Source organism: Polypterus senegalus, chromosome 8 (assembly GCF_016835505.1).
Source record: "Polypterus senegalus isolate Bchr_013 chromosome 8, ASM1683550v1, whole genome shotgun sequence".
NCBI classification, from domain to species: Eukaryota; Metazoa; Chordata; class Cladistia; order Polypteriformes; family Polypteridae; genus Polypterus; species Polypterus senegalus.
Window position 1 is genome coordinate 12,508,657 of NC_053161.1, and position 19,180 is coordinate 12,527,836.

Genomic DNA, 19,180 nt, shown 5'->3' on the forward strand with positions numbered 1-19,180 from the left:
AGCAGGTTTAATTCTACGAGTCTGTCACAGTACATGTCATACAACCTTAAGTTCTGGAATGTTTTTAGTTGTTCTCCCTGTACACATTTTTTAAGTGTTGCTATGTCTTTTTTGTTAGTGTGATGACCAGAACTGGACACAATACCCCAAGTGTGGTCTAACTAACACAGTATATAGTCTAAGCATCCTTCGATTTATATTCAACAGTTTTTACAATACAAGCAAGCATTTTATTTGCCTTTTTATTGTTTCTACACATTGATTAGGCAATGGAAATGTTGTGTCAACAGAAACCCCTGAATCTCTTTTTCCGTGCAGCATTTTTGAAGTATTGAACATAAACAAAACAAAAAAAGGATGTGGAGAAGGATAGTGAGAATGATGCACAAAAAGCCAAGAACATCTTCCAAAGAAATACAAGCTGAACTCCAAGGTCGCACCATCCCTCCTTTTTGAGTGACAGTGGTCTTAATGAAAAAGACTCAGGAGGACTCCACTGCTAAAAGAAAAGCATAAAAGCCAGACTGGGATTTGCTAAAATGCATATCGACAAGCCACAAGCTTCTAGGACAATGTCCTTTCAACATGAGACAAGACTGGCAAGTCAAATTAACACTATGCCCACGGACAAAAAAAAATTAAGCTTTCCAAGAAAACAACAGTATACCTACTATGAAACACGGTTATGTTTTGGAACCTCAATACTGCATCTGACATGGGGTGCCTGGAGTCTGTGCAGGGAAAAATTAAATTTCAAGAAGTCAGTCTTTAGCAAAACATACTGCCCTGGGCCAGAAAGCTGTCTAAATCACAGGTCATGGATCTTCCAACAGGATAATGACCCAAAATATGATGCTAAAATCATCCAAAAATGGCTACGAACAAAAAATTGGACTATTCTGTATTGGTCTTATGTGAGCCCCAATTTGAATCCGATCAAACATCTATGGAAAGAATTCAAACAAGCAGTTTGAAGAAGGCATCTTAAAATCTGACTCAACTGGAGTAGTTTGCTCAAGAAGAGTGGTCCAAACTACCTGTTGACAAGTCTTGTTGAGAGCAACAGGAATCATTTGTTTACAGTGACTGCTTCTAAAGATTGCATAACAAAATATTAGGTTAAGAGTCCCAACATTTGTGTCCATGCCATTTTCATTTGGGCTATTATTTAAAATATTCTGTTGAATCAAAACTCTAAAACAAATTCAGATCATTGTTCAATTCAGAATAAACCATTATGAGTGTCAAATTGCTATGGTCTGTTTCAAGCTATTTAAGAGACAATTGTGGGTTCTTCCTTTTTTGCAGAGGGGAAACATCAAATTTGTCCATGTCTGCATGTGTATATACAGTGCTCTTCATGTTTAGAACAAAAACACATTTTTCCATGATTTACCCCTCTGCTTCACAGTTTAAAATACAAATCAAGCAATTTAGATGTGATTAAAGTGCACCTTGTAGACTTTAAAAGGTATTTGCATGCATTTAATATGCCTTTAATATACATACATTGCCATGTCCCAAACATTATGGTGCCCTGAAATCAGGGGAGCATGTACAAAAAGTGTTGTTTTTACATGGTGTGACAGAAATATATGTAAATACTGTTAAATGAAAGGCTACAATGTGCACTTTAACCACTCCTGAATTGTCCCGAGTTTTAATTTTAAACTTTAGAGCAGACAGGTAAATCAAGTAAAAATGTGTCTTTGTCCCAAACATTATACAGGGCACTTTATGTAATATTATCTTGTTAGCTAATTAATGCAACAGGAGCTCCATCAATCCCTGAACCCCTATAATCTGACTTTAGCTCATGATATCTGGAAGATTCTTGGTAGAACTGGATGCAAGGCACAAGCCAAATCAGGACAGTGCTATATCGACCTAGCGCATATTCATTTCCAATTTAGAGTCTCCTCTTATCGCAAAGAACATGCAGATGTGCCAATAAAACACTTAAATCTCTACAAAAGGACTAATTAAAACAATATTGAAATCTAGAACTCTAGATTACTGGGGCCTCATGTATAAATGGTGCGTACGCACAGAAATGTTGCATAAGAACGTTTCCATGTTCAAATCGCGACGTATAAAACAAACTTGGTGTAAAGCCACGCACATTTCCACAGTACCTCATACCTTGTCGTACGCCGCTCGGTTTTGCAGACTGGCGGCACCCAGCATCAAAGCAGTGCTACTGTTCCTGTGTGGTTACCCTTTCTTTCTTAGATCCACATTCCTGATGCGGCTTTATAAATATACTGAAACTAACTGCATATTGTTTATTAGTGTAATGCATCTGATTGTAATTAACCTGTAACAATATAATGGTCCAGGGAATAGCCATAGTATTCCAAATACCATAACTGTCTTAGCGTTGTTATTCTCACTGTACTTTCTTCTTCTTCTTTCAGCTGCTCCCGTTAGGAGTTGCCACAGCGGATCATCTTTTTCCATATTACTCTCACTGCACTACTCGGAGTATTTATATCACTGTATCTGAGTGGGGAATCACAGCAGCAGCTGATTGGAAAGAGAATTATAGGTATACAGCATCAAGCACACGCCGCCTCAACCATGGCAAAATATTTCAAAGCCTTTACTGTACGGACCTCACAGTTCAGAAACAGTTTCATCCCAAGAACTATAAACGTACTCAATCAATTGCTCCTTGTAGAACTGTTTGTACTTATAAGTACAATTACCACACTTTAAACTTGCACTACAGTTATAATATTGCACAACCTGCGCCACTTTATAAAGCGCGTATTTACATATGATGACGATATCATTTTTAACATGAAATGCAGCAAAACATTGTTGATTATATTATACAGATAAAACTTTAACTTCATTTAAATAATCTGTATTGTTAATAATTAAACATGTGAGGACACGGTGCTGCACCTCTAGCAAGTTCACATATTGTTCCAGCCTCGCGCTGAATATTTGCTGAGGCTGTCGCGACACTGGAAGGATAGACGGATAGAATAATTAAACACGTACTATGAAGATATTTCAATGTTCCTTAAACTTTTGAAGAATCATCGTTATAAGCATATAGATGGCTTAACGTCTATTACTTTTCACGCTGACTGGGATTTATGTAGAGGAAGAATGTGGAAGTTGGAGTACGCACAGATTCCTGCATCTGGAGTTTGCTGTGCGTAAGCACATTTCAGCTTTTGTGCTTATGTCATGTTATACTGCGAATTCTACGCACGGTGTTATGCATGAGGCCCCTGATCACCCAAGAATTTACTTATAATTATACTGTTTAACCTTTTAGTTTATAGATAAGACAGGTATACCCTTATAGTTTCACTATTCTTCTTCTTTTGGCTGGTCCCGTTAGTGGTCGCCACAGCAGATCATCTTCTTCCATATCTTCTGTCCTCTGCATCTTGTTCTGTTACACCCATCGCCTGCATGTCCTCTCTCATCACATCCATAAACCTTCACTTCGGCCTTCCTCTTTTTCTCTTCCCTGGCAGCTCTATCCTTAGCATCCTTCTCCCAATATACTCTGCATATGTCCAAACCAACACAATCTCGCCTCTCTAACTTTGTCTCCCAACCGTACAACTTGAGCTGACCCTCTAATGTACTCATTTCTAATCCTATCCATCCTTGTCACACCCAATGCAAATCTTAGCAACTTTAACTCTGCTACCTCTAGCTCGGTCTCCTGCTTTCTGGTCAGTGCCACCATCTCCAACCCATATAACATAACTGGTCTCAGTACAGTCCTGTAGACATTCCCTTTCACTCTTGCTGATACCTGTCTGTCACAAATTAGTCCTGAAACCTTCTCCACCAATTCCACCCTGACTGCGCTCATTTTTTCACCTCGCTTCCACAATCCCTATTACTCTGTACTGTTGACCCCAAGTATTTAAACTCATCTACCTTCACCAACTCTACTCCTTGCATCCTCACCATTCCACTGACCTCCCTCTCATTTACACACATGTATTCGGTCTTGTTCCTACTGACCTTCATTCCTCTCCTCTCTAGAGCACATCTCCACCTCTCCAGGGTCTCCTCAACCTGCTCCCTACTATCACTACAGATCACAATGTCATCAGCAAACATCATAGTCCAGAGGGACTCCTGTCTAATCTTGTTTTTCAACCTGTCCATCACCATTGCAAAAAAGAAAGGGCTCAGAGCCGATCCCTGATGTAATCCCACCTCCACCTTGAATGCATCTGTCACTGCTACCGTAGACCTCACCACGGCCACACTTCCCTCATACGTATCCTGTAGAACTCTTACATACTTCTCTGCCACTCCCAACTTCCTCATACAATACCACAACTCTTCTCGAGGCACTCTGTCATATGCTTTCTCCAGGTCCACAAAGATGCAATACAACTCCTTCTGGCCTTCTCTATACTTATCCATCAACACCCTCAGAGCAAACATCGCATCTGTGGTGCTTTCTTAGCATAAAACCATACTGCTGCTCACTAATCATCACCTCACTTCTTAACCTAGCTTTCACTACTCTTTCCCATAACTTCATGCTGTGGCTCATCAATTTTATCCCCCTGTAGTTACTAAGTACTGCACATCCCCCTTATTCTTAAATATCGGTACCAGTACACTTCTTCTCCACTCCACAGGCATCCTCTCACTTTTCAAGATCCCATTAAAAAATCTGGTTAAAAACTCCACTTCCATCTCTCCTAAACACCTCCATGCTTCCACAGGTATGTCATCTGGACCAACGGCTTTTCCATTCTACATCCTCTTCATAGCTGTCCTTACTTCATCCTTGCTAATCCATTGCACTTCCTGATTCACTTTCTCTCTCTCGTTCTCTTTATTCATCAGCCTCTCAATGTACTCTTTCCATTTGCTAAACATCTCTACGCTTGCTAGTACATTTTCATCTTTATCCTTTATGACCCTAACCTGCTGCACATCTTTCCCGGCTCGGTCCCGCTGTCTAGCCAATCGGTACAGGTCCTTTTCTCCCTCCTTAGTGTCCATCCTCTCATACAACTCATCATACACCTTTCCTTTAGCCTTTGCCAACTCTCTCTTCACCTTGTGCCTTATCTCATTGTACCGTTCTCTACTTTCTGAATCTCTCTTGACTATTCCACTTCTTCTTTGCTATCCTCTTACTCTGTATACTCTCCTGTACATCCCCATTCCACCACCAGGTTTCCTTTTCCTTCTTCCTCTGTCCAGATGTCACACCAAGCACCTTTCGTGCTGTCACCCTTACTACATCTGCTGTAGTTTCCCAACTGTCTGGTTATTCTTCACTGCTACCTACAATCCACCATCCTATGCAGCTTAACTACACTTTCCCCTGCCACCACTTTCCCTCTTCTTAAAATACATATTCACTACAGCCATGTCCACCCTTTTGGCAAAATCCACTATCCTCTGACCTTCTTCATTCCTCTCCTTGACACCATACCTACCCGTCACCTCCTCGTCTCCTCTGTTCCCTTCACCAACATTTCCACTGAAATCCACTCCAATCACCACTTTCTGTCCCTTGGGTACACTGTTCATCACTTCATCTTCTTTCTCATTCATTGCACTAACAACATTCAAAAACACACCTCCAATTTCTAGCTTCATAATCATTACTGTATCTGACACTCTTTTCACCTCCAAAACACTCTTAACATACTGTTCCTTCAGAATAATAATAGTTTTACTATTCAATTCATCTATATCCTGGATCTGCTTAACCCAGTATTAAGGATTTGAGGGGCTGGATCCTATCTGAACAACTTTGGGCACTTGTCCACCTCCGCAGACACATACATATATGTGACACTTTAAAAGGAATGCATGTTGCACTGATTGGTTACTCTAGATTATTGGGAGGAACATGAAACTACTGTATGAGGAAGGAAAAACATACACACACACACACACACACACACACACAGGTTGCTGGTTCGAATACCGTAAATGCCTAAAGGGACTCTGCTCTGTTCGGCCCTTGAGCAAGGCCCTTAACCTGCAATTGATGAGCGATTTGAGTAGTGATAAAAGTGCTATATAAATGCAAAGAATTATTATTATTATATACACACACAAGGACATGGGTCTGAATGCCATCTCCTGGAAATGTAGGGTAGCAGAATAATCCTAATGCCAAAACTCACTACCCTTACATGTTAGTAAAAATTACAGAGCAACTACTTTTGCTCTATATATACACATATACTGTATATAAATGGCAAGAACTGACATTAAGGACTGTAGATTCTGCATGCAAGCCTTTTCTCCAGCAGCTTCTGCTTCTATCCAATCCACCAGTGCTCTTTAAGCCACTGGAGACATCACCAAAACAAAAAAACTGCAATATCCCCATAATCTGTTCTTTTGCTCCTTTCTGCACTTTTCATTTTCTTTCTCGTCACCAATCAGTGACCATCTTTGGGACTTTCTGCTTTCTTCTCATTAATCTTGCTAAAGACTAGGTACTTGGGCCCAGACCCTCTTTTTAGTCATCTACTGATGACATCTGGGACCATTGGCTTGTAGATGCTGTGCAAATATCAAGCTGGTACATTACCATATTATATATATATATATATATATATATATATATATATATATATATATATATATATATAGCGCATCACTTTTTCCACATTTTGTTATGTTACAGCCTTATTCCAAAATGGATTAAATTTCATTTTTTTCTCAGAATTCTACACACAACACCACATAATGACAACGTGAAAAAAGTTCTCTTAAGATTTTTGCAAATTTATTAAAAATAAAAAAACTGAGAAAGCACATGTGCATAAGTATTCACAGCCTTTGCCATGAAGCTCAAAATTGAGCTCAGGTGCATCCTGCTTCCCCGATGATCCTTGAGATGTTTATGCAGCTTAATTGGAGTCCACCTGTGGTAAATTCAGTTGATTGGACAGGATTTGGAAAGACAAACATTGAACTCTTTGGTGTGAATGCCAGGCGTCACATTTGGAGGAAACCAGGCACCGCTCATAACCAGGCCAATACCATCCCTATAGTGAAGCAGGCAGGAACTGGGGGACTAGTCAGGATAAAGGGAAAGATGACTGCAGCAATGTACAGAGACATCCTGGATGAAAACCTGCTCCAGAGTGCTCTTGACCTCAGACTGGGGCGACGGTTCATCTTTCAGTAGGACAACGACCCTAAGCACACAGCCAAGATATCAAAGGAGTGTCTTCAGGACAACTCTGTGAATGTCCTTGAGTGGCCCAGCCAGAGCCCAGACTTGAATCTGATTGAACATCATTGGAGAGATCTTAAAATGGCTGTGCACCGACGCTTCCCATCCAACCTGATGGAGCTTGAGAGGTGCTGCAAAGAGGAATGGGCGAAACTGGTCAAGGATAGATGTGCCAAGCTTGTGGCATCATATTCAAAAAGACTTGAAGCTGTAATTGCTGCCAAAGGTGCATCGACTTGAGCAAAGGCTATGAATACTTATGTGCATGTGATTTCTCAGTTTTTTTAGTTTTAATAAATTTGCAAAAACCTCAAGTAAACTTTTTCACGTTGTCATTATGGGGTGTTGTGTGTAGAATTCTGAGGAAAAAAATGTAATTTAATCCATTTTGGAATAAGGCTGTAACATAACAAAATGTGGAAAAAGTGATGCGCTGTGAATACTTTCCAAATGCACTGTGTATATACAATATACTGTGTATGTATGTATGTGTATATATATATATATATATATATATACACATATACACATATACACACAGACATACACACACACACACATATAAATACACAGACATACACACACACATGCGTAGTACATGTAGTATACAGTATAATATATATTATCCTCTTTCAAAGTATTTTTTTTTGCCAATCAAAATCAAACATTTTAATAGAATTTTCCTTTCTTATAATACATTTTTTATTTGATTGTATTTAATGAGCAAAGTACTTCTGGAAAGTGACCAGAAGTCACAGAAATTCAGAAAAACCTTAATTTGATATGATTTTTATGGTAGGTTTTCCCCAATAAACATCACTGTATTTAAACTCTTCAAGACACTATTTGCAATTTGTGAATGAGAGGAGATTCAGTCCACCTGACTGTTCAGTTGACAGGTATGGTAACACAACATTTCATCCGGTTGATCTTAAAAAACATTAAAGTGTTGGCTGTAACTGAGAAAAACTGAGAAATTTGTTCCAGGAAATCACCAAACTACTAAAAGAAAGAGAGTTAATACAAGAAAAGGTATCTAGATTATAACTTGCCTAGACATGGAGCATTCACATAAATTACATACAGTTTCACTGCCATTGAAACAAATGTCTTGAGAAAATAGCAATTATCAGGTAACAGAAATTGTCAAACACTGGGTTGAAAAACCGTTACACAATTAAATTTAAGATGGGGCAATTTATATTCAGTATACTGTAGTTTTAGGGAGCTACTTACAGTATAAATAATGTAGAGAGGAATATAATACAGCAGACTCTAAATTATGATCAGATGATTTACTGAAAAACAGATTTTGGCTCCTACAAACAGGCAATTCCAAACATGTACAACATTAGGAAATGAATAATTACTTCATGCAAATATGGTATCAGTATGCTACTGTATTTATTCACACATTTGCATTGTATTGTGACTTTCAGATTTGGTAATACCAGCAATTGACTACTTACTAAAACATTATTAACTTAGCTATATACTGTACAGTTGTGCTCATAATTTTACATATCCTGGCAAAATTTGTAAGTTATGTACCATATTTTAAAGGAAAGATGACTGATCAGGCAAAACCCATTTCCTTTACTTTTAATGAAATCCAAATTAAACTATAAAGGCAGCTCGTTTTTGTTCAAGAACCTCCTTATTGTGCATCTTGAAAAAGTAACACCAGTTGTTTGCATAGAAGCCTGCATTTTAGTTAAAGTAGCTTGTGGATTTTCTTGGAAGTTCGACAAATGATCCAGGCAATTGTAGATGAAATCTTGGTTGGTTTACCTGACTATGGCCTGGTAACAAACGAACCCCTTTCCACTTTTTTTTATCAGAGTTTGAACACAGCTGACAGACATTTTCAAATCTCTGGATATCTTGTTCTATCCTTTCCTTGATTTACACAATTCAACAACCTTTTCTCAAGTTTTTTGACAGTTCTTTTGCTTTCCCCATGGCTCACTATCCAGCAAAGTCAGTGCAGCTCTGCATGAACTTAAATTGACTATTTATAAACAAACACCTGCGGTGGGCTGGCACCCTGCCCAGGGGTTTGTTTCCTGCCTTGCACCCTGTGTTGGCTGGGATTGGCTCCAGCAGACCCCTGTGACCGTGTAGTTAGGATATAGCGGGTTGGATAATGGATGGATGGATAAACAAACACTAATTACAATCAAAGAAGGTACAGTTGTGGACACTCTCTCTTAATTAGCTTTAATTTGAATGTGGGTGTGCCAAAATTTGTGTATATTATCAGCCCCAACATTCAAGGGTATGTGAACTTTTGATCAGGTCCATTTAAGCGATTTCAATTATCATTATGATTTAAAAGGGGCACACACAATTATGTGATAATTGTTTCAACTGAGCACACTCCCTGATTAAAAGGAAAGCTTTCTTCATTATTACTTATATTTTATAAAACAATGGCCAATATTTCACAAATTCTGCCAGGCATAGCATTACAAAATTAATTCTTTTTAGTACGTTCATTATCTCATTTTCAGAAGCTTTTACTTTTACAAGCACATGAAGAAAATCAATTTTAGTTTCCTTATTTTGTATTTTCCACAAGGCCTGTACAAAAATAATTTACCTGTTTTGACTGCTATTTTGCTGGACTTCCAGCACAATGATGTCATATAAGCCCATCTTCACACCCCATCGCATGAAGTAAACGATAGCAGACCACTGGAGAAGCCTTGTATTAAGTTTACAACAACCTTGTATTTTTACCTCTGTGATATAACTACTGAAGAACATGTCTAGCTTTATTTGAACAAACATTTAACATCAGAAATAATGCTGATCAAGGAGTAGGCCTTCTGTCACAACTCTAATACATTCTCATCAGTGTCATTCAAATTAAGAAGATTTAGAGCTTGGCTTACCATAATTACCTGTACCAGTAGAAGTAAATTGATATGAATGATTAACGTTTTAATACGTTATCAATGCTATATAAGTTAACAGGAGGTGCATAATAATGTTTCTATAATAACACAGGGCTAATGATGAGTGTGGCTTCTCATACCTCCCTTCATTTTGTGCACCATATTTCTCAATTGCTAGAAAATATGTTGGTATAATACAGTAACCAAAGATGAATGAGAAAACAGTCCATCACATGGCTCTGACATGTAATTTGCATATCTTCTCATATTAGGACAATTTAAAGTCATGAAGTTGGCCATTGTGTATATCATTTGCATGTGTTGAAAAAAAAAAAAAGTCTAAACACAGAGTGAAAGTTCAAGCTCTACATTTACAGCAAGTAGGACAGCCACAAATCAAACCTTAGCAAGCAGATTTGTGAAATTATTTTGACATGCAATAGTCTGTAGTAAAGCCAAACATGTCTAAGTTTAGCAACAGCCTGCTGATGTTTAATTCAATTTGTACCTTAGTTATAAAATAGCTTTCATCAAAATAATTCACATCGGCTATATTTATTAACTAATGCAGTGACAATGACAGCTTCTGTGCATCTAAATGTTAACTGCAAAATTTAAAAAGATCATGTGTACAATTTTAGAATAAAAGCAGTGATCTTTTTTTAATTTAGTGTGCTGTTTATGGATGCAATAATTTGACAATGCAGGTAGCTGATGACTTATTTAAGGATTTTTTCTGTGTACTCCATTTTAACACTTCATATACTGTATTCTAGTTTCCTCTTCAAAAAAGATTACCTTTTCTTCTCCTTTAGCAATCACCATGCTAAAACAAATTATATGATGTCATATTCAATTCTAACAAAAGTGTAAAAGCAGTCAATTATTTTTTTTAAAGGAAGTTGTTTAATGCTTCAGATTACTTAAAATGTTAAACTCACATTACAAATCGAGCCATTGCTGTGCCTAACCAAGATCTTATTTTTAGTTGTGCACAAAACGTAGTACAATATATATCAAATTGAATAATGAAATAAAAAAGTTAAACTATTAAAGAAAAGTGGTAAGCAAAATGATTAGTGAAGAACCAAAAAAGTTGATAATACAATGATAGAACAAAAATGTGTATTTTTCATTTCTTTCATTTAATTTACTCATTTTCAGTAACTGCTCATCATGGTGAGGTTTACTGTATATATTCTTTCCTAATAAAACTTTTGCTAATTGTCTCAAACTCATTTTGCTCTATTTTTGTGAAACTTTTTACTAAGCAAGATCTTGGGTATTTACTGATTGTATTAACAAATACATAAACAATTTATTAAAAATGATACCAGAAACTTTAATTACAGTTCCAGCCTTTACAAAAATGTAAATTAAATCAGAACCTTAACTAATGTTAATGTAAAAGTACAAATGTGAGACATCCATATCTGAACCACTGAATGGCACTTCATTTTCACACATAATCAGTTATTTGTACAACACTATGACTGGCTTTTCATATTGAGATCCTCTGTTGTGTTTAAGTCATTAATTCATTATTTATCTGAAGGAATAATTAGATAAATAATCAAGTTTAGAGGGATTTTATGTTAAGTCAACTGTAAAAATGCTTTATATACATTGGAATATATGAAGAATTTTTACGATAATGTTTTCTGCTTCTGTCTGCCATTCATACAGATTACTCAGGAAGCAAAAACACACATACACACACAAGACAATCTTTCACTTACACAGATAAACATGCCAGCATACCTGCAGAAAACAAGTGTCCTGTGAATAAGAAAGAGGAGAAAAAGAAAGTCGTTTTTTGTTATTGCCACTACAATATGTAATGATGTAGTCTATGTCTGATGCAGCCCATAACAAAAAGTTAGATAATTTGTATCAATTCTTAATACTTTGCTTCACTGTGTGCTTTAAAACCAACTTAAAGCTATGCTGTATATGAAATCAGTCCCAAAAATGCACTACATACTGTATCATTCATAATCCTAAAACCTACTGAAACAGCTATGACTGGATTAATTATGTAGGGTATAAACAAGTGATCTATGTAAATGTTTACAACATGTGCTGTTCAGTTGTTCAAATACACTAAAATATAAAGGTCTCTAAATGGTCAAAAATTTACTAGAATAAGCAGTTTGAAATGTATTAAGTTATTTGCCACTTGTTTTCACAAACCAATTATTATATAGGAGATGGAAGTTTCCTTGAATTAAAATGATAAATGGGGCACATTGTGTTTTAATTTTTAATTACAGCCCTGTATATAAAAAGTGAAAATATATTCTATATGACAATGAAATATATCAGATATTGCAGCAAAATGTCAAAAGGGTACACAGTCTACATGAAAATTATAAACAGTAGGGAACTTATCAAGAAAAAATGTCTTGATAAAAAGAGATTATGTTTTTGTACCAACAAATGGAAAAGCAGTTTTTTTTGTCTGTTACTACTTTTAATGCTTTACAAAAAGTTTTATATGGCTTAATAATACAACCAAATTCATCTTCTAGTTTGTCACACATACTGTAAAAAAGTAAAAATTGCTTACTTTCTGACTTTCATAGTCAAAAGATCTCCAGGTGCAGCAAACAGCAAGAGAGTCTGTTCAGCCATTATTGCAGTCAGTTATTTTAACTATACACTGATACCCCTCATATTTTTTTAGACAAATTGAATGGAATTAGTTTTCTTCTCCTGGACAAGTGATAGTACTATTTTAATACACAGCAGTAAGATTAACTTAAAATTCTGTTTTGAAGGGATATTAGAGAAAATGTGGCAGCAAATGCAGAGGACAAAATATTTTTGTAAAAATCCCGTGCTTAGATAAAAAGTAGAATTCATTTTCCCTTGTAATAAATTAATGTGTAGTTCTGATAAGTAAATGACAGATTTTGAAAAACAGACTGTGTAGAACATTGATGATCAAAAACAATAAGTGTTTCTAGTAACATCTCACTTTTATAATAATAAAGTCTTTCACAACTGGAAACGGCCACATAAATGTCCAAGACGATCAATATTTCTATGCAAGATGCTGTACAGTACACTCAGATATTTAGAAATGTCTCCATCCCGTGAGAAGTCTCTGTAAAAAATTCCTTTTTCTGCACTGAAGGTAAATTTTTGAGGAAGAGGACTATTGTCTTTCATGTACTCCCAGACACTCAGAAGTAGAAGATGTACTTCAAAGGGGGTAAGATAATGAAAGATTTCATGAATATTGCTAAGTACTGGTGGCAGAAGTTGTCCCTCCCCCATACAAGCAATAAGTGCACATGAAGCATGAAGCTGCCAGGGTGAACTAGAAGCCAGAGTTTCTCTAGAGCTCTCCCAGTGGGCTAAAAGTGTGGCCAGGAGACCACGTAAAACAACAGAACAATAGCAAAGGGCTGGTCGCCCTGTAGCCACTAAAGATAAAAGCTGAAAAAGCAGAGGGTTATCTTCAAAATGTTTGCGAATCAAGATATCACGTTCTACTGTGGTTTTAGTGTGTTCCTCTGGAGGCCAAGGAAGCTCACTGTTGGACATATCTGGGCAGACATTTTCAACCAGGACCACTGCTACCATTTTGGCTGCTTCAGGGTTGATAGGCACTATGCTTGGCTGACTCTCTTCCAAACTAGCATATTTTCCTCCAGTACAACACTGTGTAACAACATTCATAAAGTAATTAATATTATAGAGAACCACTGATTGTTCATAGTTAGAGGTAACCTGAGCAGGCTTGAGCCCTCTACCAATAACCCCCGCATGAAATACAGACCACACACTCCCTGAAAAATTGACGGCAGTCCCAAATGTACAGTTAATATCAAGCAAAGAGGTTTTCATGTCTTCCAATGAGGTTTCATCCCCATACCCATAAGTCAAGCTGTCATCCTTTCCTCCAAACATTTCCACATTTCTCCTGTGAAGAGCACCCTCTACTAGTTGCTGAAGGACAGCCTTAAGGGTCAGGGATGACATAGAACTGAGACGGGACAAAAGCGTAATTGAATAGCCAATGGCTCTGATGCTTTTACTGCTTTCTAGATTATCATTTTCTTTGATTTTACCATGAAGTGACAGAAAAAAATGCCCAACAGCAGCCCTGATAATATTTAATAGATGTGCTGGACAGATTGCCTTTGGAAGGCAAGCAACAGAAAGCAGAGATGCTGCTGCTTCAGATACTAAAGGATTATCATAAAGTAGTAAGGGGCTAAATTCATGCAAGTGACAAGAGACAACACGAGACACTTGCACACTAACCGAAGCAGGGTCCTCTTTAATCTGTTCTTGTTTGTCCCACTGCACCAGCAGAGCTAGATTACTGAGCAGCTGGACTAAATGTTGGTCAGATAAGCTTTGGGCATGGATCTGGGCTATACATTTTTTAACAGTGTCAGGAATGAGTTTAGTCATTGAAGATGACAGGACTGCATGTAGCTGGGCAGCCAAGCTAAGTTCTTCCTGTGATTTTGCCAAAGTAAGCATGTAGCACAAAGCATCTGTTGCACAGCTAGGGCTGCTATACACTGATAACAGCCCTAAAAGCTGATGCTGCCAAAGATAGCGCTTTCTCTCCAGTCGCAAAGTCTCCATGCAAAGCTCCCTCACCTGCCCTTTCAACTCATCCAAAAAAGGAATGACTGCTGGAGATGGGTCACCCAAGTTATAGACCAGTTTTTGTAAATTCAGCAGAAGAAGCTGAATAATTCGATCACAGGCTTCTCTAACACTGTCATGAACTGAAAGACCAGGTGTTGTAATAACTGAAGCAGGCATAGCAGTGTTGACAAGGAACTGAAGGATTCGATAAGCTCCTACTGATGTTTGGCAAATTAAATGAACAATAAGGCTGACCATGTTCTCTAGATCTTCTCGTGACATTGTTGAAAACAGCTGCTGGAGCTGGTTAAGAACAGGAGGTTTGAGAGAATCTATAAGTTCCACTGTAATGGTGCCTAGAAGAGCTGGAGACATTACTGCTAACTGAAGTAAAAAAGGGACAGTAGCTTTTTGATGTGGTTCCCGTGAAGGTCCTAAGCTTTCATGAAACATTTTCAGGAGCTCTTGCTTAATGCTGTCCGCATGCCGTGATGCCAAGTGTCCCAGAATTCCAACTACAGAGGCAATCTTAGGTATACGCTTATCAGCTGCTGTAGGAAAAAGCATGTCTACAGGGGTAGCACCATGAGCACAAAAGTCCTTTAGTCCACAAGACAAAACACGGCTAATTATAGTATTTGGAAAAGACGAGCCAATGTGAGCCACTACCCAGTCGAAGTGTGGAGAATGTTGGACTGAAGTGTTAAGCAAGGCATCTACACACGCATCAGGGCAAGTGCTGATCATAGATGAGAGGCACTGGATGTAAATCTCCATCAAAGTCCTAGTGGCCATACAGGACATCCAGAGCTGTAGAAGTTCATTAAGACTGGCTGCATGGGGAACACCATGCCTTCCTGCATATTTGCTGCTTAGTTGACCCATCAGATCAATTGACCAGGCAGACAGTAAAGGGGCCCAGGCCTTGGGATTAATACGAACAAATTCAGAAAGTACATTGTGGATCTCTTGGATAACATCATCCAATGCTGGTATTCCAATACTACCACCTCCATTTGCCTGTTCACAGTCTAGTTCTACAACATAACCCCCAACATATTCATCAAACACACTGCGGAGGTGCTCCAGCACTGCACCTCGACAAGCTGGCACACTGCGCAGGAGTAGTATAGCACACTTTGCATGGTCCTTAACTGTCAGCTTGTTTCCATGTAAAGGATCCACCCCAGTGATGAAGGCCTTGATCTCCTGAGCCAATTCCTGTGGGCTTAAATGAACCAAACAAAAAAATAAACAATTAAAAAGAGGATGAAAATTTTCATATGAGTTGTATGTTTTTTATAATGCAATTAAAAATACACATATATCTGCACTCAACACATAACATCCAACTGTTTTAATAAATGTGCTGGCTTCATGGATACTTATGACACATGCCTAAAGACAATATAAAACTTGACCATTTAATGTACTTTATATAAACTATAACGGTTATGCGTTAAAAAACTTGTTTTTTTAATTGTTTAAACAATGGCAGTAAGAATACTTTACCAAAAGTATGTAGTTTTACACCTTTGCGGTTAGTAAAATTTTGCCCAACATACACAACATAGTAATTACATCACTTCTGCTCTTCCTTTAAAGCCACAGCTATGATTATTTGTTATATTTTTTCACAAAGACATAACTTTCACAAGACGGACGGTATTTGCCAACCAGCATGCAAATATGCATTTTCTCCATGAAAGATAAATTACAAAATATGAATGCCAAAAATCTGGCACCAATTTACTCACTACTAAATTATGTTGCTGGGTATATCAAAAGTAATTTACAGTTTAAGCACAGCTCTAAATAAACGTTTATACCTGAGATAAAAAGCATTAAATGTAACTTTGCAGTTAGACTCAGTTTGACGCCAGGAGTAATATGGCTGCACAGGACTACCTTAAAAAAAACTAATCATTCTAAAGGCATGAGGAAGGATAACAGCATATAACAAGCCAAAATGAATAACAAAATTCATAGATTGAAAACAGTTTACTAAAGAAGATATTCTGGCCAAAACGTGTACTAACAAGGGTCATGTAAACTAGAATAGTGGCAGAATAAGCACATGTGGATCTTTCTCCCTCATGAAGGTAGAAATCAAGTGTAACACAATGGGCTCAAGCCGGCCATATTGTGGTGTTGTCAATATAAATTGCACTGAATATATTTGGCTCCAAGTGGAGGAGCAGTTGTGAGGTGCCAACAACTTAGCACATTGTTAATTCAGTGCATTAAGGACAATATCAGAAATGACCCTACAAAAAAATCAAATGAAAAATAATGTTGCCCCAAAACAGAAAAATTGAAACTACAGCCTTACTATGTGGTCACTTAGAAACAGAACAGTTGAGATAAAACCCACACTAATGGGAAGAATGTGTGTATTTTGTGTGATCTGATGTGTAAGCCAATCTTAATAAAAATCCATCCATCCATCATCCAACCCACTATATCCTAACACAGGGTTATAGGGGTCTGCTGGAGCCAATCCCAGCCAACACAGGGCGCAAGGCAGGAAACAAACCCCGGGCAGCAGTCTTAATAAAGATGTAAAACACATTTTGCAGGTGTTTGTGTTAACTGTGCTCTTTAGTTAGTGTGCATATTTGCTTCTTCAAAAAGCAATAACAGTATTGAAAAAAAAAGGGCAAAACGTCTATATCTTTTAAAATTAGTTTTGGAAATCAAAATTTATTTTTTTATCTCAATGTGTGAATTTATTTACTCTAAAGATTGAAATGATTTGAGATCTACTTCTATAATTGAGGTAAATGTGTTACATTTGTTTCCATTTGTTAACATTTATTGATCTACACATCATCATAACATGTTAACTTTAAAAACTGACTTGATGATAATAGAAAATTTTACAAATTAAAGAGACAATCAGTCCAGTATTGTCTTTGAAAATGTTATTTTGATAGCTATGAGCTTATTAAAATCAAGTTAGCATATTTTGAAATCTTCAATAGTTAATTTAATTGCATCTGAGAAGAAGCTAATTGGTTAGATTCAAGAACAGTTTCACGGTAAGTGTTTGAAAGAAGTCCCGATTTCTACAAAGTTGTGATTTTCAAGAATCACACTGCTTTTAAAAATAAATTCAATGCTGGAAACAGCGGATAATGGAAAACGTCTATAGCAGCCAAGATCTAATGGGAAGTAGTGACATATTTTATTTGTATAAAGTGATGATGTCATACTATATGAACTGATGTACAAGATTTTCATTATAAACTATTGAATTTTTTGGCATCCATGCCCTTGTTAATGATAACATACCATGTACAAAAAAATAACCTCTTATCAAAACAGCTGACCCAAGTATTTGCCGTAAAAAAATAAGCATTAGTCTAAGTTAGCAAATTAGGTCTGATATAAATTTGCCTAGCATACTGAATTAATAAAAACTACAGGTAAAAATAATTGTTGCTGCCAAAAGTATAGGTTTTATAGCACAAGTCTTTTTTCATGACATATTTTACTTTTGATTAACCCATTTTAGAAGCTCTTTCTTTCCTTGCATGGATTTTACCTGAACATTCTGGATTCCTCTCACATCACAAAGACAAATATTCTAACATAATTGGCAACGCTTAATAGTCTCTTTATTAATAAGGTAGGTATGTATGCCACAATTGAATGGCATTAAAATAAAATAAAATTCTCTTGCAAAAATGGTTTTTACTTTCTGCTTGATGTTTCCTGGACAGGTTCAAGTTCTGTTACAAAACTAAACTGTAATAAGAAAATTCAGAAAATGAATGGATATAATGTAAAAGAATGCATACACTTTGTAGTTTTAGAAATATTGAGGGCTGTTGACAGACTCAACTTAACTGTGAAGGTATATGTTGTGGAAAGGAAAATCTGATTAACTGGAATGTAAGTCCTTTACAAAAAATTGTTTTCAGGAGCAGGTAATAAGAGGTGTCGAGAGAGCTACTCAAGGTATACTGGGAAGTTTAAGAACTGTATGGGAAAAGCATTAGATAATGTGAAAGACAAAATTTAAAAACACTTCTGACAGGGTGTTGCAAAAAATAAAAAGTTAGGGATGGAGTAAAGCAGGTTTAGAAAAAAATGTTTACCTGGCCATTTTAAAAAATATTATCCAGCTGTCATTGTAAAACAGTTCATGTTTCAAGTTACTCATATACCTGTTTCAAATCTATTGGAGATGAGGGCTCAGTGAGTGTTACAGTTTTAAGCAGCAGGACAGAGCTACAACCCAAGTCAATGTGGAAGCCTACAAACCAATGACTATTCATGAAAGGCTCCCTCGTTTCAAGGACAACACTTCTGCCACCAGCAAGGAATTACTCTGGGAAATGCTCCCACTATATGTTATCATCTCTGAGAGAGCTGGGGCAGAATGCAAGCACAGGTCAATGAAATTATAAGCAACAATTTCTTTGGAGGAAGGAAGCCTTTAGTGTCATTTTAC

The 19,180-nt window shown here is 37.0% G+C and overlaps 1 protein-coding gene across 4 annotated transcripts in view; it reads right to left on the reverse strand.

Moving 5' to 3' along the window:
- The window catches only part of ganabb (glucosidase II alpha subunit b), a 184,665-nt gene that overhangs the window by 155,482 nt on the left and 10,003 nt on the right, over positions 1–19,180 (reverse strand). The window contains exon 2 of one of the 4 annotated variants that reach the window (XM_039760751.1): positions 12,639–15,949. The exons of the other annotated variants lie outside the window; for them this stretch is intronic. Within the exon in view, the coding sequence (XP_039616685.1) occupies positions 13,108–15,949 (2,842 nt within the window). The 3' untranslated portion in view covers positions 12,639–13,107. Of the gene's footprint in view, positions 1–12,638; positions 15,950–19,180 lie in introns of those variants that run through there. 4 annotated transcript variants of the gene reach the window in all.